Source organism: Convolutriloba macropyga, chromosome 13, assembly GCF_964194025.1.
Source record: "Convolutriloba macropyga chromosome 13, txConMacr16.3, whole genome shotgun sequence".
In the NCBI taxonomy this organism is placed as follows: Eukaryota; Metazoa; Xenacoelomorpha; order Acoela; family Convolutidae; genus Convolutriloba; species Convolutriloba macropyga.
The window spans coordinates 18,033,195-18,054,423 of record NC_134480.1 but is presented as its reverse complement, the minus strand read 5'-3'; the positions used below and the strand labels follow the sequence as shown (position 1 = coordinate 18,054,423).

Below are 21,229 nucleotides of genomic sequence, written 5' to 3'. Positions count from 1 at the left end.
ACGACTATCTTAGAAAAATTTAAACGCAATCTTCGCTTTCTGAAAAAACCACTGTTCCGCCGATTGGTGTTGCGAATTATGTCTTCTTGCACTGCGGCGACAATCAACAGCTTTTCTCAATTTGTAATTAAATAAAATATTTCAGAGCTTCGGATTTCGCCTTCTACTGAATTGTTTTTGAGTGCGCCAACAATCATATGCTTCATTTACTCTCATTTTTAAAATTTAAATAACGATAGGTAAATATCTGGGGAGTTTCTTCAACTGATGTTTATGAAATGTTACAAAAAAAAATTCGTATGTTGGTAAATTGTAGGATGAAACTAGCTGCAAATGGTCCTAAATTTCGCAGCGCATATTTGTTTGCATCAACTATTAAATTGTATCAGTTGATTGCATCATACTGCAATCAACTAAATGTTAATAATTATTCTCAAACGAAGTTTGTAGCAATTATATTAGTCCTGTTGGTCTTTAATGCGATTTTTCGCTTGACCGATTTTTCGTCTGACCCATTTGACTTTTCGTCCTTAAAAACGGAATAAACAGGTAGCACCCAGCGGGCATTAAGTTTCATTAGAGGCCCTATTGGCGTGTAGTAGTCCTGCAAGTACTTGGTGTGGTGAAGCTACTGGGAAGGTCGTAGTTTAAGGTTAAAAGGTCATTTTTAGGAGTTTTTTAGCCCAAAATGTTTTGTGTTTTTTCGTAATTTTTCTAATTTTTTGTTGGGCCAATCTAAATTTGAGGCTGGTTAAAGCTGATAAAGGTCTTTTGCAGGACATAAGTTCCTATTATGACCATTTTAAAGGCTTTTTGTTTTGGTACTCCAAGCAAAAACACGCAAATTTATACTAACTTTGACATTTTTTTCAAGTTTTTTGAAAATGTTTTTGTAATTTGATTTTTTTCTGCCCTAGATGTTAAGGAACCTCCTCTACGGTTTCTGCATTAGGTTACTGCATAGTTTCTAGTGGTAACAGAAAGGTTTGCAACTTTTTAACATCACGAACTTAAAGCATTATAACGCTTTAAGTAATGCAAAATAATGCTAAATCACTAGTATTATTCTGGCAAAACAATTTCTTTCTGTTTTTTTTTGAAAATTATTGTCATTTTTGAAATTGTTCGGGCCAGAGAACCTCCTTTGGGCTTTGATAATAAGTTACTAAAAATATCTTTTTGCCATGGAATAGTTTTCAACCTTTTAATATCATAAATTTAGCACTTTTTTGAGAAAATTTTCAATTTTTTGACATTTGTTGCCATTATTCAAGCTTTTTCAGCCTCAGTGGCCACAAAACCACCTTTAGGGTTTAAAAAAAAGCTTCTGGAGTTTTTTTGTTGGACATGGAATAGTTTTCAACCTTTTAAATTTTTGAAATTTTTAGATAAAATTTGCAATTTTTCCATGTTTTTTGTCATTTTTTAGATTTCTCCAGCCTCAAGGGCCAAGGAACCTCCTCTAGACTTTGATAATAATTTTCCGCGGAATTTACTGCTGGAATGGAATGATTAAGACTTTATTATTACAATTATAAGCAATTTTAAAAAATATTTGCAATTTTTTCAAATTTTTTTAAACATTTTTGATTTTTTTTATTTGTCCGTTACCGGGTACCCAGGGAACTCTTCCAAGGTTTGATAATCAGCTGCTGCCTAGTATCTAGAGTTAATGGAATGGTTTTCAACATTTTAATAACACGAATTTCAGCAATCGTCTGATAAAATTTAATTTTTTTTTCGAAATTTTGAAAAATTATTATCATTTACCAATTTATGGATCTTTATGAGCCAGTGAAACAATTTAACGATTCAGATAAAGATACTGGATAGTCTCTTGAGACAATGAAATGGATCTCAAGATATTAAAATCACGAAATTTATCAAGATTCTGCTAAAATTTGCAATTTTTCTTAAAATTTTTCAATATTGTCCTTTTCTGAGTTTAACGATCATTACTGGCCAACAAAACTTTTTAGGTCATGCAGTTGGGTTACATGAGAGAAACAAACAATGGTCTCAAAAATTTTTCAATGCAAAATGAGGAAGCCTTTCTTATGAATTTTGCACTCTCAATTTTTTTCTATTTGACCTAATTACTAACAAGGCTAGCAAACTAGAAGTTGCATAGTCGAATCCCATCATGGAAATAATTCCTAGTTAACTCTCTTTGAATCTCTCTCTTGGTTGGGTTTTCTATACTTCTTTCTCGTTCACATTTTAATAGCCGCCGTCAGCCTCTCAAACAGCTTTTATTCGGTCGCTCTCCTTTTTTTTAACTCGCTTTATCTTTTGATCACGTGTTTCGTTTTACATAAGTCACAATTTTCACTTTCGGCTTCTTACTTACTTCACTCATAGTTTAAACGGAATGGATTTCAAACTCTTTGATGTCTTGAATCACGCAATATAGTGAATACGGTCGAGATCAAAAGAGCAAAATCAAAATCCAAAACGGGATAAACCGATAAAGCCCGGTCATTAAGTCATAGTGCATTAGGTTATCACAATTCAGTAGAACGATTGCTAACATATATTAGTAATAAACTTAATACCCCTCAGTTTTGACGCTGAAGTACGTATAGGTTTAACATCTAACTGAAACTGCACACTGAATTAGAACAATTTTTAAAACTTAGGAAAAATTTTTGTCAATTTTTATCTCTTCTTTTTTTTCTTTTTCTGTTTCAATCCCGATGTGTCTAGCGCGTCAACGGTGGCTATTTTCCCGGCAATCTGCCAGCTATGTTATCTCTCGCACACACACACACACACACACACACACTCTCCCTCTCTCTCTTTCCGTAACTCTTTTGTTGATGCCGCACTTCAGCTGCTGTTATGTGGCGTGATGTCATCATCTATTACCCTCACCTCACGCCCCCTTAGTTATGCTAAAGTTAGCTTCATTAAACCGTGGCTAGCTGTGACAGCTGCTGGATTTGGGTTGGTGCTGTTTAAATGCTAATTGAAGTTGTGCAGTTATTTTTGTTGGGCACCCTCTTTAACTATAATTTTCATCAAATTTGTGTTTATTATTCGTTCATTGGTCTACTGCTAACTTATGTGAACAAACAGAGCCAAGAGAAGTGATTTCTTTGTTCAGATTTTTCCAAGTAATTTAATTCTTTTTTTTGCTCAGATTATGAAGATTATTTGTTCTCTAAAAAAGTGCTCCTGTCTTCAAATCATCTGCCTTTAAGATGGTTTCATATGCAGTGTCCACCACAATTGTCATTACAAGCGTCAACCGTAACCGAATTCGATATCCTTGCATGTAAAATGATGGTGGCTTACATGCCCTCACTTGCATGATGCGGAACGGGCTTAAATTATTCAGGTTAATGTATTGAATAGATCAATTGAGAAACGAGTTAAGGTATCAAGCCAAAGAAAGTGTGGGTCACGTGTTTTTTAAACTAAGATACAAAAAGTAGAAACAAAAATAGCAATTTTCTCGAAAGTTGGTTTGTGGTCGCCGCTAGTAATGGTTAAGTTTTAAGTCCGTGTTGTGTGACCAACTGTAAACATCAGCAAGAAAGCATTTCTCTTTCTCTCCCGTTGATCACAACAGTTCAAACAGTATTGAACAGCCTCAAAAACCTATAGTTGAATTTCTAGATTGAGAGATCACTACCTCAATCGAACGGCAAGAGGGTTTCGGACCCCTCGATTCTACCCTATGGCTACTGCATTGGACCACACAATCAAATCATCCTCAAACTCAACCCGCATTCCTCAGCCCAGCTTGCCCTAGATACTTGCGTGAACAAACAACTCCTGGATGTTTACATCAGCTTGTTGACAAAGCATAGGAAGATTGTGATTATGGGGCCTCCCTGTACTGGGAAGAAGTTTCTCTCCCGGTGTTTGGCTCAGTATGCAGCGTTGCATGCGGTTGGTATTAGTGTGGGCGGAAGTGGTGCTGGTAAGTCGGGGTCTGATAGAGACAGAGTTGGGAGCAATATGGTGGTTCTGGATGCACTGGAGGAATCGGAGGCTTCTTTCAAATCCAAAATGCAGAAACACTTCATAAGGTAAGCTTAATGGGGTCTTTACCATTATAGCCCCCCCCCCCCACCCACACCCCCAGCTCAGTGGTCAGATAACCTAAATTCTACCCAAATTCCCCACCGGGCCGAGCCAAATTGAAGCTGCATCAGTTCGTCAGCTCACGTTCGTCAGCGCAAGATTGTAGAACTTTCAGATTTTTCGATATACTGTGCCACATTTCAAAACTGTCGGAATTTTCAAACTTGGGTGAGTGTTTCAAGAAAGGTTTTGTAACACTGCTAAAGTCACTTTTAAGTTCTTGTCTATATCTGGAACGGCTACACGGTTCTCTGTTAAGGCCACATTGTCTCAGTGACTGCATCAGAGTCACGTAATATTTCATACTGGTCAGAAAAGTTGGAATCATTAAATGTTTAAAATGCTTCAGAACATCTCAAGAAGCTCCAAATGAAACTTCTCTCAACAACTCACGCAAATCTGCGACATCAATTGGAATAATCCTCAACCTCCAATCAACCACTGTTGCGAACACCCTCAACACCCTAAACAGTTCACGCTGTACCCTCGATTACGTCATCGCTACCATGGAAACGGGCAACAGTGACATGGAAAACTTCAGACTTTACAAAAACTTCCGGTGGATAAACCTCAACACCGGCAAGGAACCCGTGGATGGAATTCTGTCACGTGTTGTTCACAAACGCCTCTTGGAAGACAGAAATCAAAGGGAGAATCTGGATGAGAAGCACGTGATCAAACTGTGGGTTTGGATGGAACAGTTTTCGAAGAAGATTATGCAATTGGTGGTCAAACTGGGACTGCAAAATGTAATACGCACAGGTCTGTTTCCTTTCCGTTTTTTTTCCATCATATAGAAAAAAATGCTCAATTATAGAATCATTCCCCCTCATTTGAATTTGACCTTTATTGACCCTACAAACCAATGTTATTAAGGAATAAAGCATTAGTCGGTACTGTAGTATTGCTAATTGGATAATTGCCGCCGCAATTACCGATACTACAGAGAGTATAATTATTTAACCGTCGACTTTGTGAACACTTTAGACTTAGTCTAAACTGACGGAATATTAAGAGAGAGCTATGCTGCGTGAATTTCGTTGAGTGAATGAATACATTATTCATAGCCAAATACTGCTGTGTATTATTTAATACACTATGCAGCGGTCCATACCGGCTGATTCACCACCGCTATTAATACGCGTAATACGTGAAGGATACTGAAGCTATCCAGGCCGCTCTTCAGCACCAATTCTGAAACGAATATATGACTAAAGACGAGTAGTAGTCGGCTCCACGAATGACCTAGGAATTGATTCGGAGCTAGTCATAGGTCTTGTGATTTTTTAGTCGTGTTGACTCAATTATAAACACGCACGAGACTAGATTTTGCTGCTGAAGGAAATCAGTTCTCCAACTCAACCAGCGCAACTTAAGACGCTAAAAATCTAACCAAAAAATTCTCTTCTCTCTCTTCCTCTCTCTGCTCTAAGAGCGAAACCACTATTTTCTCCGCTAAGCGGGACTATCTGCAGCAATTGTAAGTCTGCCAATTTTCTAACAAAAATAGAGTTAAATTATTATTCATATCCAGCAGTAAGATGGATTCAATTTCTTGATTAAGATTAGATACCCCACCATATTTTCAAGTAGGAATTAACCCCCAATTGTGCTCTATCATTTTTATCTATTTACTAATTAACCTTTGTATCTAACCAATTTTATTTTCTAGCAAATAACACATAGATTTGGAAATTAGCAAAGAACATTGTGAGCATATTGTGAGACTTATTCTAGCACGCAATTAAGGTCGCTACAATAATATAGGTTTAGCTCTAGTGTGGTAATTAAGATCAAGCGAATAAAATACCTACCACACCAGTGAGTTAAAAACTGGTGCGACCAGTGAGGCTAGATAGAATTTCGACTAACCGAAGATGGTTGCTATCAACGAATGAACAAATGCCCATAAATATTTAATCTCAAAAATTTTTGTATAAAACGAAGTGAAAAATAAAACAAAAACTCTTTTTTATTCTTATTGTCTTATATTCTAGCCTATGGATATTAGTACAAAGCATCTAAATGTAACAATTTTGTACGACGATAAAGTTGCAAAAGTTAAAAGGTACACCTTAAATAACGATAAACAATCTCTGATTATTTATTACAGGTTTGTTAACGATCCGCGCCTACACAGTTTTATAACATATGCAAGTTCTAATCCTGATTTTTACAAAACTTTGAAAGCTTTGCACACGCCCAATAGTTATATTGAACTCTAGTTCACTCTAGTACCTAATTTTGTAATTTATACTGTCAAAAATTACACCTTTATTAGAGCAAAAGTTGAATTAAATGAATATTGACGCTAACTTCTTGAATATTACTATCAAACTTGGTCATAATACAGGCAAAGTTACTAGTTATAAATTAGATAAGAAAAAGCAATATTTGTACATTTTTACTAATTTTGATAACATTCCAGGACTAGCTTGTTACATAACACATGCGGAAAACAACCCAAAGTTTAACCAAATTTTAGACGCACTTCGTACCCCAAATAGTGCTTTTGAGATAGGACCATTTGTTTAAGCAAATTGTCTGAATATTTTCTAAATTCTATAAAAAATTGTTTGACCTTTTCATAGCTTCAAATTCTTTTGATTAGACTTTTATATTGCTTCTGTCGTTTATAGTATCTTTTTCATATAAAAACTTAGTAATAATTCAACAAAAACCCTAAAACAAAAATGGCTAACATCGTAGCATACCCAGACATTTCTCTTGAAAAATTTACAGGCTTAGACCCAAGTGAGGACGTAGCAGATTTTCTAAGTCTAATAGAGAGAAAAATAGAGTTTTCATTAGGAGTTAGACCAGGACCAGGAGATGCACAAAATGCATATGACGCACGTAGAAAAGCATTATTTGGCTCAGTCTTAAGAGGACCAGCAGCCCAATGGTTCGATTCTTTGCCCGCAGCGGAACCATGGGATGATGTTAGGACAGGTTTCCTAAATAGATTCACAGACGAGAAAGACAAGTACAGAAAACGAATTGAGGTAGAAAACATTCGTAGACAACCAGATGAATTAATCAAAAGTTACGTACACAGACTAACAAAAGCAGTGGAAAAGGGATGGCCAGACCCATTCACAGATGCTCAAAGGCAAACTAAGTGTATGGAATTTTTTGTAAGAGGACTAACTCCTCCAGCACTTAAACAAAAAGCGCATCAATATTTGATAGAAACACCCAACGCAACATGGGAACAACTTAGAAATCAAGTTAGCACTAAAGACTTAAGTTTTGCAGTAAGTAGTGATTTCACAGGTACAGCATCTAGCAGCATAGACAACAAAATGGAGATAGATGGTATAAAAGACCAGCTCCAAGAATTAGCAAGTTTAATGAAAAACAACAGAATTAGCGCAGCCTACAACCCAAACGAGCCTAGAAATAAACAAAATTACACACGATTTTGTAAATTTTGCAGAAAGTCAGGTCACACAATAGCGTATTGCTATGCAAACAGAGACTTTAAAGAACAAAACAGACAGCAACCACAGCAAAGAGATAAGTTCAGAGATAACTATCAAAGCTATAGAGGACGTCGTCCAAGAGAAGATAGTTATGATAGAAATCAGAACCGATACAGACAAGACACTAGACCACATAACAGTTACTACAACCAAGACAACCGCAGACAATACTCTCCTCATCCTAGACCTGAGAACAATAACTTCAGAAATCGCTCACAAAGCTTTGAGAATCGAGATCGACGCTATAATAGCAGATCCAACGATCGTAGACCCCAGGATAATAGGAACTATTCCAGGGAACGACAATATGATCGAAACGATTCCCGAACAAGGTATCGTGAGTCAAGCAGTCCAAGACAGGACTATAGAAGAAGTAACAGTTCTAATCAGAATTCTAGAGATAACAGTAGAGACCGTAACTCAAACAGAGTTCAATTCAGAGAAAATAAAGTTAATGGATTCTTTGTGGACAATCAACAAGATGAAATTAATTTAAACTAGACGAGTCTCCGTACAAAAATAAAAAAACAAACATTTTTATTAACTTGTACATTCACGCCGTCGGAGACAGTAATAAACATAACGGTTTCGAATCGCAGTTTCTAGTTGACACAGGAGCAACGTGTTCCCTAATAAACTTTGATTTCCTACAAGAACTTAAGTCACTGATTGATGTTAAACTAATTGAGTCAAAACAGAAAACAATTGCAGTCAACGGTGAACGATTAAAATTGTTAGGCTACATTCATGTCCCAATCTCATTTGACATTGAAGGCAAATATTACACAGATCTCAAAACATGGGTTTCAGAGAAAAACGGTTGCGAATTAAACATCCTAGGAATGGACTTTTTGAATTTTGCAACAAAATCAATCGAGTTCACAACTCCAAAAATGAACTTAAAAATTTATCCAAACGTCTCAATCACACTCTCAAAATATCAAACAAAAAGTTATCCTTTTGTAAGTAAATTTGAAAAAGTTGTACTTAACAGACCTTTCGAACTAGCACCGAAATCTAGCAGAGTACTAACAATTACACCATCAAACCAATTTTTCAAACAAGGAACATCATTTATAATTGACAATCGACTCCAGGACAAAGGTATTTACACATACAACGTCTATTGTGTAAGAAAAGAAAAAGAGTTGCCAATAATGCTAAATAACCCTGGTGATCGTAAAGTAACAATAGATAAAGGTTCAATAGGATACACTTTGGAAGAAATTTGTAAAAAAACACAAAAGTACACACTGATTGATAACGTCGCGTTCTTAGATGTCTTAACAGAAACTGAAACAGATTTCAATCACATCTTTCATGTCACTGAAAAAGTCGAAAACCCAATTCAGACTTTAGAAAATCCGAAATTAGACAAAACAGATATTAGACAAAAGTTGAAAAAAGCTCAAAAAAAGGTTCAAGAAAAAGAATTTGCAGACCACAATGAATTAGAAACAGATTTTAGTCAAGATCTAAAAGACTTAAAACCAAAAGCAACAATAGAAGGTGAAATTCGACCACAACAAATACCACCAGAAAAACTGGAAATGTTTAGTAAATCAGACCGTGAGTTTCTCAAAAAATTTGACTTCAGTCAATCTGACATTAATGATGCACAATTACTAGATCTCATGAAACTTCTTGCCAGAGACAAGGACGTCTACTCTCAGCACAAGTATGACGTTGGCAAAATAAAGCAAAAATTTCACGTAAAACTTCTACCAAATTCAACCTTGACTAAGCAGAGACCATCACGAGTGCCATTGCACCATCAGGAAAAACTTGAAATTTTGCTAGATCAGCTCTGTAAAGCAGGAATAATTCGAGAAATGGGAGACGACACCGAAATGGGATCGTCATTTATTAATCCCGTTATCATCCTTCCAAAGGGAAACATAGTGAAACTAGTAATAGACGCTAGGTATCTAAACTCAATAACAGACCTAAGTAAGTATTCATGGCCTCTAGAGCCAATAGGTTCTTTATTGACTAGACTAAACGGAAACTACTTCACTACAAGTGATTTATGTTCTGCATATAATCAAGTCCCTCTAACGGAGGAAACACAACAATTGACGAGTTTCGTAATAGGTTCAAAACAATACACGTTTCAACGTGGTTTTTACGGACTTTGCGGACTACCAAACTTTTTCAGTAGGATAATGACAATCCATTTTGCACCCTTAATAAAATCTAGACAAGCCGTAACTTATATTGATGACACAATCATGCAAGCTCAGACAGCTGAAGAGATGTATGCAATCATAAAAAAGTACCATCTTTTGCTACGCAAAGCAGGACTGAAAGCTCAACCTGAGAAAACAAAATTCTTTTTGCGTAAAGTACAATTCTTAGGACATGTAGTAGGAAAAGACGGAATTCAACCAGTAAAGAAAAGGGTTGAAGATCTCAAAGCCTTAAAGACACCTGAGAATAAACGAGATGTAATGCGAGTCCTAGGTTGTTTAGGATTTTACAGCATGTACATAAAGAATCTGCATGTAGACAGTAAGCCATTTTACGATCTCATAAAAACTGAAACCACTTTTCAATGGACAGATGAACACGAGAAGTTGTTCAAAGAAATTAAGGATCGTATAAGTGAAGATACAGTCTTAGCAATTCCCGACACCAGATATCCCTTCCATGTTCATGTAGATGCATCATCAATTGGTGTAGGTTCAATCTTAGTCCAAGAATTTCCTACCGGAAAACGGATAGTTTCATTTAATTCTCGAGTTTACACAAAAGATGAGCAAAAAATGAGTACAACAGCTAGAGAACTTTGTGGCGTAATTTCTGCTCTACAAACGTATGAGCATTACATAATAGGTTCTCCACATCCAGTTTATCTCTACACAGACCACAAGCCCCTACTGTATCTTTGGGGACGTAGAGGAAAATTATCTCATCGATTTTTCCGCTATCAACTTGTCATTTCACAATTCCAAAACTTAAAAATAATCTGGACAGAAGGCAAAAACCTAGCCTTTCCAGACATTCTAAGTAGAAACGTCTCGATAAAAGACTTAGACAAGTATCAACTGAAACACAAAAAAATTCCGAAAGACATTAAATTCTACGACGAGTCAGGCAACGAAGAAAAATACTTCGTGTTGCATGACAATGAAAAGGGACAGAAAAATGATTGCTACCCCATTCTAAAACAAACTTTTCAAGGAGTTAAAAAACTGAATTTTGAAAATGAACAATTTTTTGAGACAAACTATAAACCCAGTGATCGAATTTGTTCAACTTCGGACATATCAGAATCCTTCTTGAAAGGAAATGCAATAAATCACTATCGCGGAAAATTCCCACTAAAAGAGCCAATCCTAAGCGAACAAGACGACAGTGAAAATTACTACTCTGATTTGTCTTTAGAATTTGATGATAATTTGGAAAAGGAAAAAGAGCACTTTGAAAAATTTTCTACAACAGAAGACGATCCTCTGTTAGATTCTGTTGAATTATCAGATTTAGAAATAGATGACATGAGTCTTGAGAACGAGGTTGAAGCAAGCAAATCAAGTTTTGATAGAATAGCAAGTGTTCGACTAGCAAAACCAATTTGTGAAAATAACGAAATTTCAGATGGAAAAGAACTAATCGAGAAATTATCTAGTTTTGCTAAAGATATTGACTTGAACATAGCAGCAATCAGCCAGGAGCAATTCAAAGACCCAGTCATTCAGACTGTAAGACAACTTTTTGAATCAGGAAACAAAGATGAGAAAAATGTAAAATTTCGACAATCAAAAGCCATGAAAACGTACTTGAATAATTTTGAAAATCTTTGCCTAATTGGAAACATTTTATGTATTAAACAACCAACTGAAGATCCAAATATTCAAAACATCAAAATATGCGCACCATTATCCCTCTTCTTAAAAATTTTTGAATTAGCTCACCAAGATTCGCTTTCTGGACACTCTGGAAAAGATAAAACATTGTCAAGCATAAAACGCTTTTTCTATTGGCCAGGTTTATATAAATGGGTTTCTCACTTAATAGCGAATTGTTTAGACTGTCAAAAAAATAAACAAAAACGCAAAGACCTAAATGAAGCACCACTTGAAAAATGGACAGAAACTGTACCTTTCCCCTTCCACACGGTACATATAGATCACAAAGGTCCAATAAATCCACCATCGAACGGAAATAAACATTGCCTAGTAGTAATTGATTCCTTTTCTCGTTACATCCAAGTTTACCCAGTTTCATCAACATCAGCAAGTGAAACAATATCAGCACTTGAGAAATTTTTTCTTACTTTTGGTATACCACAAAAACTTGTGTATGATAAAGGATCAGCCTTTATGAACGAGGAGTTCACAAGTTGGACTCATGAACTTGGAATTACGCATGCTCCTAGAACAGCATACTCTCCCTGGACCAACGGAAAAGTTGAGATCCAAAACAAACATCTTGGCACACATTTCCGAATCTTTTTTGAACAAGCTAATCGTAATTGGAGTGACTTAGCACCAAAGTTCGCGTTTGCTCATAACACAACAGCAAACACTAGTACAGGATTAACACCCTACGAAATCGTTTTTGGCCAAAAGCCCCAAATTCCCCTTTCTCTGAAATTAGGATTACTAAGGTCTTCCGACTTAACTTGTAATTCAGAATTTTGTAAAGATTTACCACTCCACAAGCATTCAGAACAAAGTAGCAACAACGATCAAATAGATAAACTACTAAAACCAAAACTAAGTAGTTCATTGCTTGCTCGTGAAAATCAATTCAAACAAATTTACAAAACTGCATACAACAGAAGCCTAGAAGTTAACTCCAAAGCACATCAAAACAGAAACAAACATAAACTAGGTAAGCCTTTAGACGTAGGACAACTAGTGTTAATGGAAAACCACTCATTCGAGGACGGAAAATCCAAAAAGTTACATGAACTAAGATCAGGACCGTATGAAGTAACAAAAAAATTGACAAATGTAAATTACGAAATAGAATTTGTTTCAAACAAAACTGTCAAAAAAGTTGCCCATAGAAACCATCTAATTGAGTACTTCCCAATCGAAAACGCAATTTCAGAATTAGTTGTTGACTATGGTTTAAGGAATGAAAACTTCCAACCATTCTACAAAAATTTAATGAATAAACAAGTTGAAAAACTTAATAAGCCAATGAATAAATTTTCCTTTCAACAACCCTATACTGAAACTGAATTTTTCCCAGTAGACAATTTCACAAGTAATTCGGATAACATACAAAATGAAAATAATCATGAAAAAACATTTGAAGATAACAATACCACAATAACAAAACCTGATTCGGGATTTCAAGAAGGTTTTTCAACTACGTTTGTAGATAACACACAAACACCTGATAACCGTAGTCGTAGTAGAACTAGAAGTTCTACCCCATATCCCGAAACACGTATTCGTTTTGCAGATCCACCTGACATTAGAGTCAGCCCTGTTAGAACCCAAACCCGTGTACAATCACCCGAAGCAAACCCAACTCCCTCGGATGATCAACGTTCATCTCGAATCGATCGTCGAATTTCGGGACGATTGAAAAAACTTACTGCTCGCTATCAAGCGGGATTTACTTAAATCTTATCTTATATATTTACTTTAAAGGTTCAAATTATCGGAAAATTAACTTCCGAGACCTTTTCTCTTACTTCTTCCAGCCTTATTCTTAGCTTTCTGACACTAAAAAAACCAAAAACTCAGTCAATCACTAATAAAATAAAGTTATTATGAAAAACAATAACTTCCTTTATAAATATTTAACTGTTTTGTTTGTCTTTACTGTTGTATCTTTTTGTAGACCCTCAGTTAGAAATGAGTTGGATGACATCTCCCCTACGTTAAAAGTTGTTCATTATGACTGTTCAAAAATGAAAGAAAGCAAAATGTATGCTTTAAATCAAGTAGCCCAATGCAACATTAAACCGGAAAATATTAAAGTTGCACCTGCAACGGTGACACTGTATCAAAGATCATACAGAACAAAAGTAGAGGCAGTGATGTGTCGAGTAAAATCGCAAGCTTTAAGATGGCACTGTGGATTTTTATCGCACTCTTCTTTAGCATATGACCAAATTTCTCTTACAACTGACGTCATAGTAACGCCAGAAGAATGCAGACGTGCAAACAAAACAGGAAAAATAGCAATAACAGAGTACGATAGAACTTATAAGCTAGACATTTCAAATGAAGTTTTAAAACACCAATACACACACGGTGGTCTGAATGAGGACGACCACTTAGAAGATAACACAGATTGCTCTGCGTCAGGAGAAGTAAAACTTTATTCCTTTGAAACACAAATGCAAAGAGTTGAACTCGAAGTTGATCAGGAAACAAAATCAGTTTTTACCCCATTAGGATTAAAACTTCCATGCGAACTCAAGGAAGGAGGTTGTGAAACAACATCACTAGACCCCTTCGCTTACTCATGGGATGTGCCAGAAAATTGCATTGTTACAAAACTTTTCACTCAAGTTGCAAAAATGATAAAGTTCACAAACGAACCAGATCCACCACAATACTACATCATAAGTACGCACGACATGCAAAATGATGTTTATCGTTTGCAAAACAACATGAAAATAGACCACACGCGAGACATAAAACTGAGGATAAATAATGAAAGAACTTATATTTGTGGAAAGCCTACTCCTTTGTTTATTACAAACTTTGATGATTTATTTGTTTCCTTCACAGGCGGATTTGATATGAATACGGGAAAAACCGTAATTTCGAAAAATAGTGTTAATTATTACAAAATGCAAGTCGGCACCGACAACAAAATAAGGGTGAACGGTTTTTACGAGACACCTAAAAACGAGCTAGTTGGTAGCCAACATTTTGGAAATCATAAAAAAATTCTTGAAAACGTTGGAAAAGACACTATCGATTATGATGCTCATATGCGTATGAAAATTAATTTCATGATGTATAAGGTCTATCGTGATTTGGAACAGTCTGACTTCCTTATTTTACAAAATATGTGCGAGCTCAGACGCACTCAAACCCAAATGATCAATGCATTGTCTTACGAAAACAATAGATTGGCCGGATACATGTTAACCGGAAATCGTTCAATGTTTTTAGAAATTGAAGGTGTTATAGGTTTTCTATATCCGTGTCCAAAGAAAATTTCACCGCTTAAAGTACTTGATCGCTGTTACGACCGTATTCCGATCTTTTATGACGGAAAAACAATGTTTGTTAATCCTATTACGCGCCAAACAATTCCATTTGCAAATGAAATAGACTGTACAGATACTTTCAAAAATTTGTTTCAACTTGATTTAGATAATAATAATTCTTGGTATCAGTTGATGCCGGCGCCAGTTCCTTTTAAACCGCCCGCTGTTTTTGCTCCACAACAAATTGGTTATATTCAAAAAATCCCTGATTATGATTCTCGTCGTGCAGGTATCTACACTGTAAACCAGTTGAAAGATTTTTGGAGAACAATTTTGCATAAATCAGCTTCTAATTCAGTTTTGAAAAAGATTTCTCGAACAGTGCTTCAAAATGCACACGTAGACAGTAGTCAACGCGATATCTATCGCGCCGCAGGTCTCAATAATCGACTATACTTAGATTCAATGTTGTCACCATCATTTTTCCTTGATCACTTTAAGAGTACTTTTGGAGAAATTGGCTATTACATAGAAAGAGCCGGAATTTTATTTGCATGTTTCATGTTGATCAAGTTCTTGATCGATGTCGTAATTTTTATTTTAAGAGCTTTCGAGATACAAAAACTGTCGAAAAACACTATTGGTTTTTGGAAAACACTACTAGGAGCTTCGTACAATTTGTTTCTACTTTCCATTGTCACATCAATTTATCAAACTCCTAAAAATGATGAAAATCCTGATAACAATACAAACAACGAACCAAACAGAAGTCGATACCTCAAGCACACACCAGATGATAACATCTATCACGACAACAGTCAAATTGAATTGTCACCACTCACTGCACCTGAAGTAGTATCACCTCCTATTCAAGAAATACCACATCTTTATCCTAAAGTTCCTACTGAGCAAGAAGTAAATGCAATTGCTCCCCCATAATTAAGTCATCCAATTTGTCTTTTTATACTTAATTAATCACATTTCACCAACTCTTATTAGTTTAAACCTAACTGTTTCAGCATTATGATCTGAGATGCAAAACTTTAATGATCTTTTTGTATCCGAGTACCATAAAGGTTTATTTATTAAGTTTCACGAATTTTACGGACATATATATTACTCTTTTACACCCGCTTATGAAAACTTAGTGCATTTAAAAGTTAGCGCACCCAAATTTTCTGACTTAGTAGACATATTAATTTATTCAGACCACGAAAAATTTTATACTCTTAAGGAATTTTTACTTGATTGTGAATATGGTCTACTAGATTTAGGAAGCAACATCCACTTTCTTTTATAAAATGATGCACCTCGATCTTCAAAAGTCCCTTCGGGAACTAACTATTTTATTTGCTATTTTATACGTTTTAACTAATTTTGCTTTATTTCTTAAACATTTTAGAGAACCAAACGTATTTACAGTACATTGCAAACACTTCAAGCTCCATCAGCACGAGAATAACGTATTGGAATGTACTTTTACTACCAAGGCAGTTTAGTAAGACCTTATCAAATTAATCGATCCTTTACTATCCATTTTCCCTATCAAGTAACTCCCACTCTAGAAGTTTTGTTCGATTTTGTAGACTCTTGGGACGAAGGTTCAATAAAAATACCAGCTTTTTCCCCTTATTGGAACTTTTTTTTAATGCTTTCAGAGCAAAATTTAGACGAGCTTCCCATTGACATCTCCAACTGGTAATGATTAATATACAGAACAGATCCCTTACCCTTAAATTAAATAACATAAAATATATTATCCTTGGATTATCCACAACCCATAACTCATTTATTATTTATATTCGACAACCCCACAGCATTTTAAATCACTATCTAACCTTAAAAATTAGTCACCCCCAAATACTCGAAATAGCCCTATTCCTATCCTTCTTTTCTAACGCAGAATTAACAATTAAGTATCCCATTCCTTTATTTTAAGTCATGTTTTTCCTTTTGAACCAAGAACTAGTTGAGATTTGCAGCTTCGTGAAAACCTTTGAAACTGAACCTTCCCTTCAAGCATTTATTTTAGTAAACTTGAAGAACGTGAAAACCCAGAAAACATCAACCCTCTCAGTCTACCCCACTTCAATTTACTGGGATTATTTCTTTTACCTCCTCGATAACGAGTCTAAATGTGCTAGAAGTATCTCAACAGAATCCAATAAATTATTGTAATTATGATTTTTCACCTTAACCAGCATCTAGTCAGAATAACTGACATTAAACGTTCCTTTACCGAGACTGACAACTATACCTCCCCTTCCTTAGAAATTTATTATGTTAATATTGACACCCAACAAAATTTAATGAAAACCCTAACTCCCCTCTCACCCCATTGGAATTTCTTTTTGAAAATAGAAAAGTCGCTCGTATTAAAATTAGGTCAATCAAATCTCCCAAATAACCTAAATAACGAAACTATCTATCCATCCCGAGATTTTTAAAATGGGAAATTGTTTTTCCTTTCGAATAGTTTTTCCCCTCCAAAATTCATCACGCCCCCCTGTTGTCGAGTATCGTGATGAATGTCCCATTTGTTTACGAATTACATCATGCTGGAAAAAACTGCACCCTTCGGACGGAGACCAACCCCCCCATCTAGTTTGCACTGATTGCAGAACTAACCTCTTCAAACATTCTTCCCAACCAAATTGCCCCCTTTGCCTCCGCCATATTTACACCGTATCCATTAGTTTTTACTACCGATGCTTCTGCTGCAATCAACTAAAGAAATGTGTCACCTCCTCAACTCACCCGCACATAAAATGTCACCAGGACCTTGGACATTTTGTGTGCAAACCCTGTGCCCAAGATAAACATAATTGCCCCATTTGTCTGAAGAAGATCAACCCTCACGACGTTTGGTCGGAAAGCTGTTAAACAATGCAAATGCACCCCATTTACGTCCCAATTCTTCTTCTTCTCTCTTTTATCGTCACCCTCTCTGTTGGCCTCCTCCTAGAAGTCCTCATCCTTCTCCTCATCTAACGACCCTTCACCACTAGCAGGTATATACTGCAACACAAAAAACCCAGCTGCGCGGGTCGTCGCACGGAGGGGAGCCACGAGGTCCGAAACCCGATTTAGTCAGTTAAATCTGACACAATCTGATTCAAAGCTTTTAAAAAATTAAATTTTTTGTTAATAGGATATTCCGATTTTTAAAACGGAGATTGTTTTCAAAATTTCAATACCTTCGATTTTTTCCTTTCTTTCTTTCCACCCCGGTGGGAGCTTCGCAAAATTGACTCTGCACATAATGTGTGATTGCAATTCTGTACTCTAAGAGTATGATTTTGTTGGTACCTTTAAAAGTACGATTGTTTTCCTTTCAGCACAACTAGATTTCGTTTTAACCTTTATTCGTAAGTGTATTTATATTTATGTTTGACAAGATGTCGAAAAGATCCCACCAGACCGCAACCCCCACATTGCCAGAGGAGCAGTATGACCCATTGAGCAACTGGATGGCTGATCTTCCACCTTTAGCAAAGAAGCCTAGAGCAATCCATCCGCGTCAACGTGGTCATCTCAACAAACAACAACATAAACAACAACATCAACACCAACATCAACAACAATACCGACAACAGCATGAGCCCCATCAACATCAACAAACCACAGTTAAAAGCAACTCTCATCAAGCACCTCTTCAGCCTATTCACAGTTCCATAGACGAGGGATTGCCCAAGGGAAGAGATTTTCCTTTGAAGGAAGAGAGGCTGGAGCACCAGCGGATGAGAGAGATGCATCCGTTAGACAACAATCCAAAATTCATTAAGTCGTTGGATTATTCCCTCACAATGGACTGTAACCAATGGTGTCTGTCAGAGGAAACAGTGATCAAAAATAAAGTTACCGGCCAGACGATCACTGTTCCCACCGACATCCTACCGGTGATTCCTGACTTTTCGTTGGTCCCGGCAATGAACCTGTGGAGACTTCGCTCCCGAAATGCCAACGAAAGGTCATATGAAGTGGCTCACAAGACGCTAGGCTGTAGGATGCACGTCCCTTTTTCCAACCTTACAGCCTTCCCAGAAAACACAAACATGGCCGAAACAATTTCCACCACAGATCTAGTGGTTGAGAACTCCACATTCCGGAAACAACTCTGGGAGTCAGAGAATGCTCTAGCAGACCTTCAGAGCCAACTGAGCGCTCTCCAAATCTCTGCAAAGACAACCAACAACGAGAAAGAGATAATGAGAAAAAAGCTGGTCGTTTGTTCAAAAACTTTAGAAATTAGAGATACCCAGCTGAAAACTCTAATCAAGAAGTCAAATGAGCTCATTGAAGCCAATCAAAGCCTTGCAAAAGAATTGAAAGCGCTAAAATTTATAAAGAACAATTAACATTGATTTCTGATTTTGTAAACTCCCTTTCACATTAATATTCTAAGACTCATTTTCGTCTTTGCTGTATTTGTAACAACTCTTTCACTATTACTTTGTTTATGTGTCTCATGAAATTTTCCATTTAAAGGCTACTAATTTTGTCGCACAGTATCATTGCTGTCCATTGATCTTAATAGTCTTAACTTTTGTAAACTTCTCCAACGAGCATATATTCTAGTATTTCTACTCTTAATCACCAACCGGTTCTTAAATCTTATTAGTCTCATAATTGGTGTATTTGCTATCCAGTCTCTATTTGTAAACTAATATGTAAACTGCGAATTTGTTTAAAATTCTATACCTAGTAACCCTCATCAGTATCGCAAAGTTGTAACTTTTAAAAGTATTATTTCCCTTAATATGTTGCTTTCTACTTTGCAACTTTTGTAAACACTATTATCGTTTCTTTAATACTCTTAATGTAAACCTCGTACGATAGAGCACAATTTTTCTCTTCTTTAAACCGGGGTGAGCTGTAGTATTGCTAATTGGATAATTGCCGCCGCAATTACCGATACTACAGAGAGTATAATTATTTAACCGTCGACTTTGTGAACACTTTAGACTTAGTCTAAACTGACGGAATATTAAGAGAGAGCTATGCTGCGTGAATTTCGTTGAGTGAATGAATACATTATTCATAGCCAAATACTGCTGTGTATTATTTAATACACTATGCAGCGGTCCATACCGGCTGATTCACCACCGCTATTAATACGCGTAATACGTGAAGGATACTGAAGCTATCCAGGCCGCTCTTCAGCACCAATTCTGAAACGAATATATGACTAAAGACGAGTAGTAGTCGGCTCCACGAATGACCTAGGAATTGATTCGGAGCTAGTCATAGGTCTTGTGATTTTTTAGTCGTGTTGACTCAATTATAAACACGCACGAGACTAGATTTTGCTGCTGAAGGAAATCAGTTCTCCAACTCAACCAGCGCAACTTAAGACGCTAAAAATCTAACCAAAAAATTCTCTTCTCTCTCTTCCTCTCTCTGCTCTAAGAGCGAAACCACTATTTTCTCCGCTAAGCGGGACTATCTGCAGCAATTGTAAGTCTGCCAATTTTCTAACAAAAATAGAGTTAAATTATTATTCATATCCAGCAGTAAGATGGATTCAATTTCTTGATTAAGATTAGATACCCCACCATATTTTCAAGTAGGAATTAACCCCCAATTGTGCTCTATCATTTTTATCTATTTACTAATTAACCTTTGTATCTAACCAATTTTATTTTCTAGCAAATAACACATAGATTTGGAAATTAGCAAAGAACATTGTGAGCATATTGTGAGACTTATTCTAGCACGCAATTAAGGTCGCTACAATAATATAGGTTTAGCTCTAGTGTGGTAATTAAGATCAAGCGAATAAAATACCTACCACACCAGTGAGTTAAAAGTACACAAAAGCATATAAGTTTTTAGTTAGTGAGATTTAGTTTTGAATTTAAAGTTCAGTAATTATCACGGATCTAATAGGCAGAATTTTTCTCTGGGTGGTTTCAAACATTCGTTTTTGATTTTTAATTATTGGCACCTGTCGTCATCTGCTCAAAAGGCTGTTGTACTGAACGGCAAAAGTAAGTTAGCATCCATGAAAATTTTTAAGTGTTTCAACCTGAACAGATTTTTAGTAAATTTTTACAGTCAATAAGCATTGTGACCACCTTTATTGATCCGACAGGCTTGATTTCGACGACGCATTTACTGAATAAGTGCTCGGATCGCCGATTGAGGCTAAGTTATCCAGAAGAATTTTATTGCGTTTTATAGTTGACAAATATTTTCTTGCTGGGGGTTAAGTTTTCGAACTTTGCGCTTTGTTGAGTCCCATAAATGCTCAAGGAGGTTGAGGTCAGGAGAATAACTGGGCCATGGAAGCTCTGTAACCGCATTTTATGGAAGACAATTGGGTCGAGCGTTATCGCGCTGAAAAATCCATCCAACGTTATAAATATCCAAAAGATATCCAAAACATGTGCGTCAATGATCCACACCAGCACACAACGCACTCTACAGGAGTTCAGTTTGCCATCAACAAAATCTACTTCAGTTTCGTAACTGAATGAGAGGCTACTCCATGCCAATATAGTCCTTTTGATTCCCACTGACC

The 21,229-nt window shown here is 36.2% G+C and overlaps 1 protein-coding gene across 2 annotated transcripts in view; it reads left to right on the top strand.

Annotated features, from left to right (window-relative positions):
• LOC142351801 (uncharacterized) overlaps positions 1 to 21,229 on the top strand; it is an 87,101-nt gene that overhangs the window by 26,275 nt on the left and 39,597 nt on the right. For both annotated transcript variants that reach the window (XM_075403985.1, XM_075403984.1), the window contains exons 11-12: positions 3,622 to 4,037; positions 4,442 to 4,854. In XM_075403985.1, the coding sequence (XP_075260100.1) occupies positions 3,622 to 4,037; positions 4,442 to 4,854 (829 nt within the window). The remainder of the gene's footprint in view (positions 1 to 3,621; positions 4,038 to 4,441; positions 4,855 to 21,229) is intronic.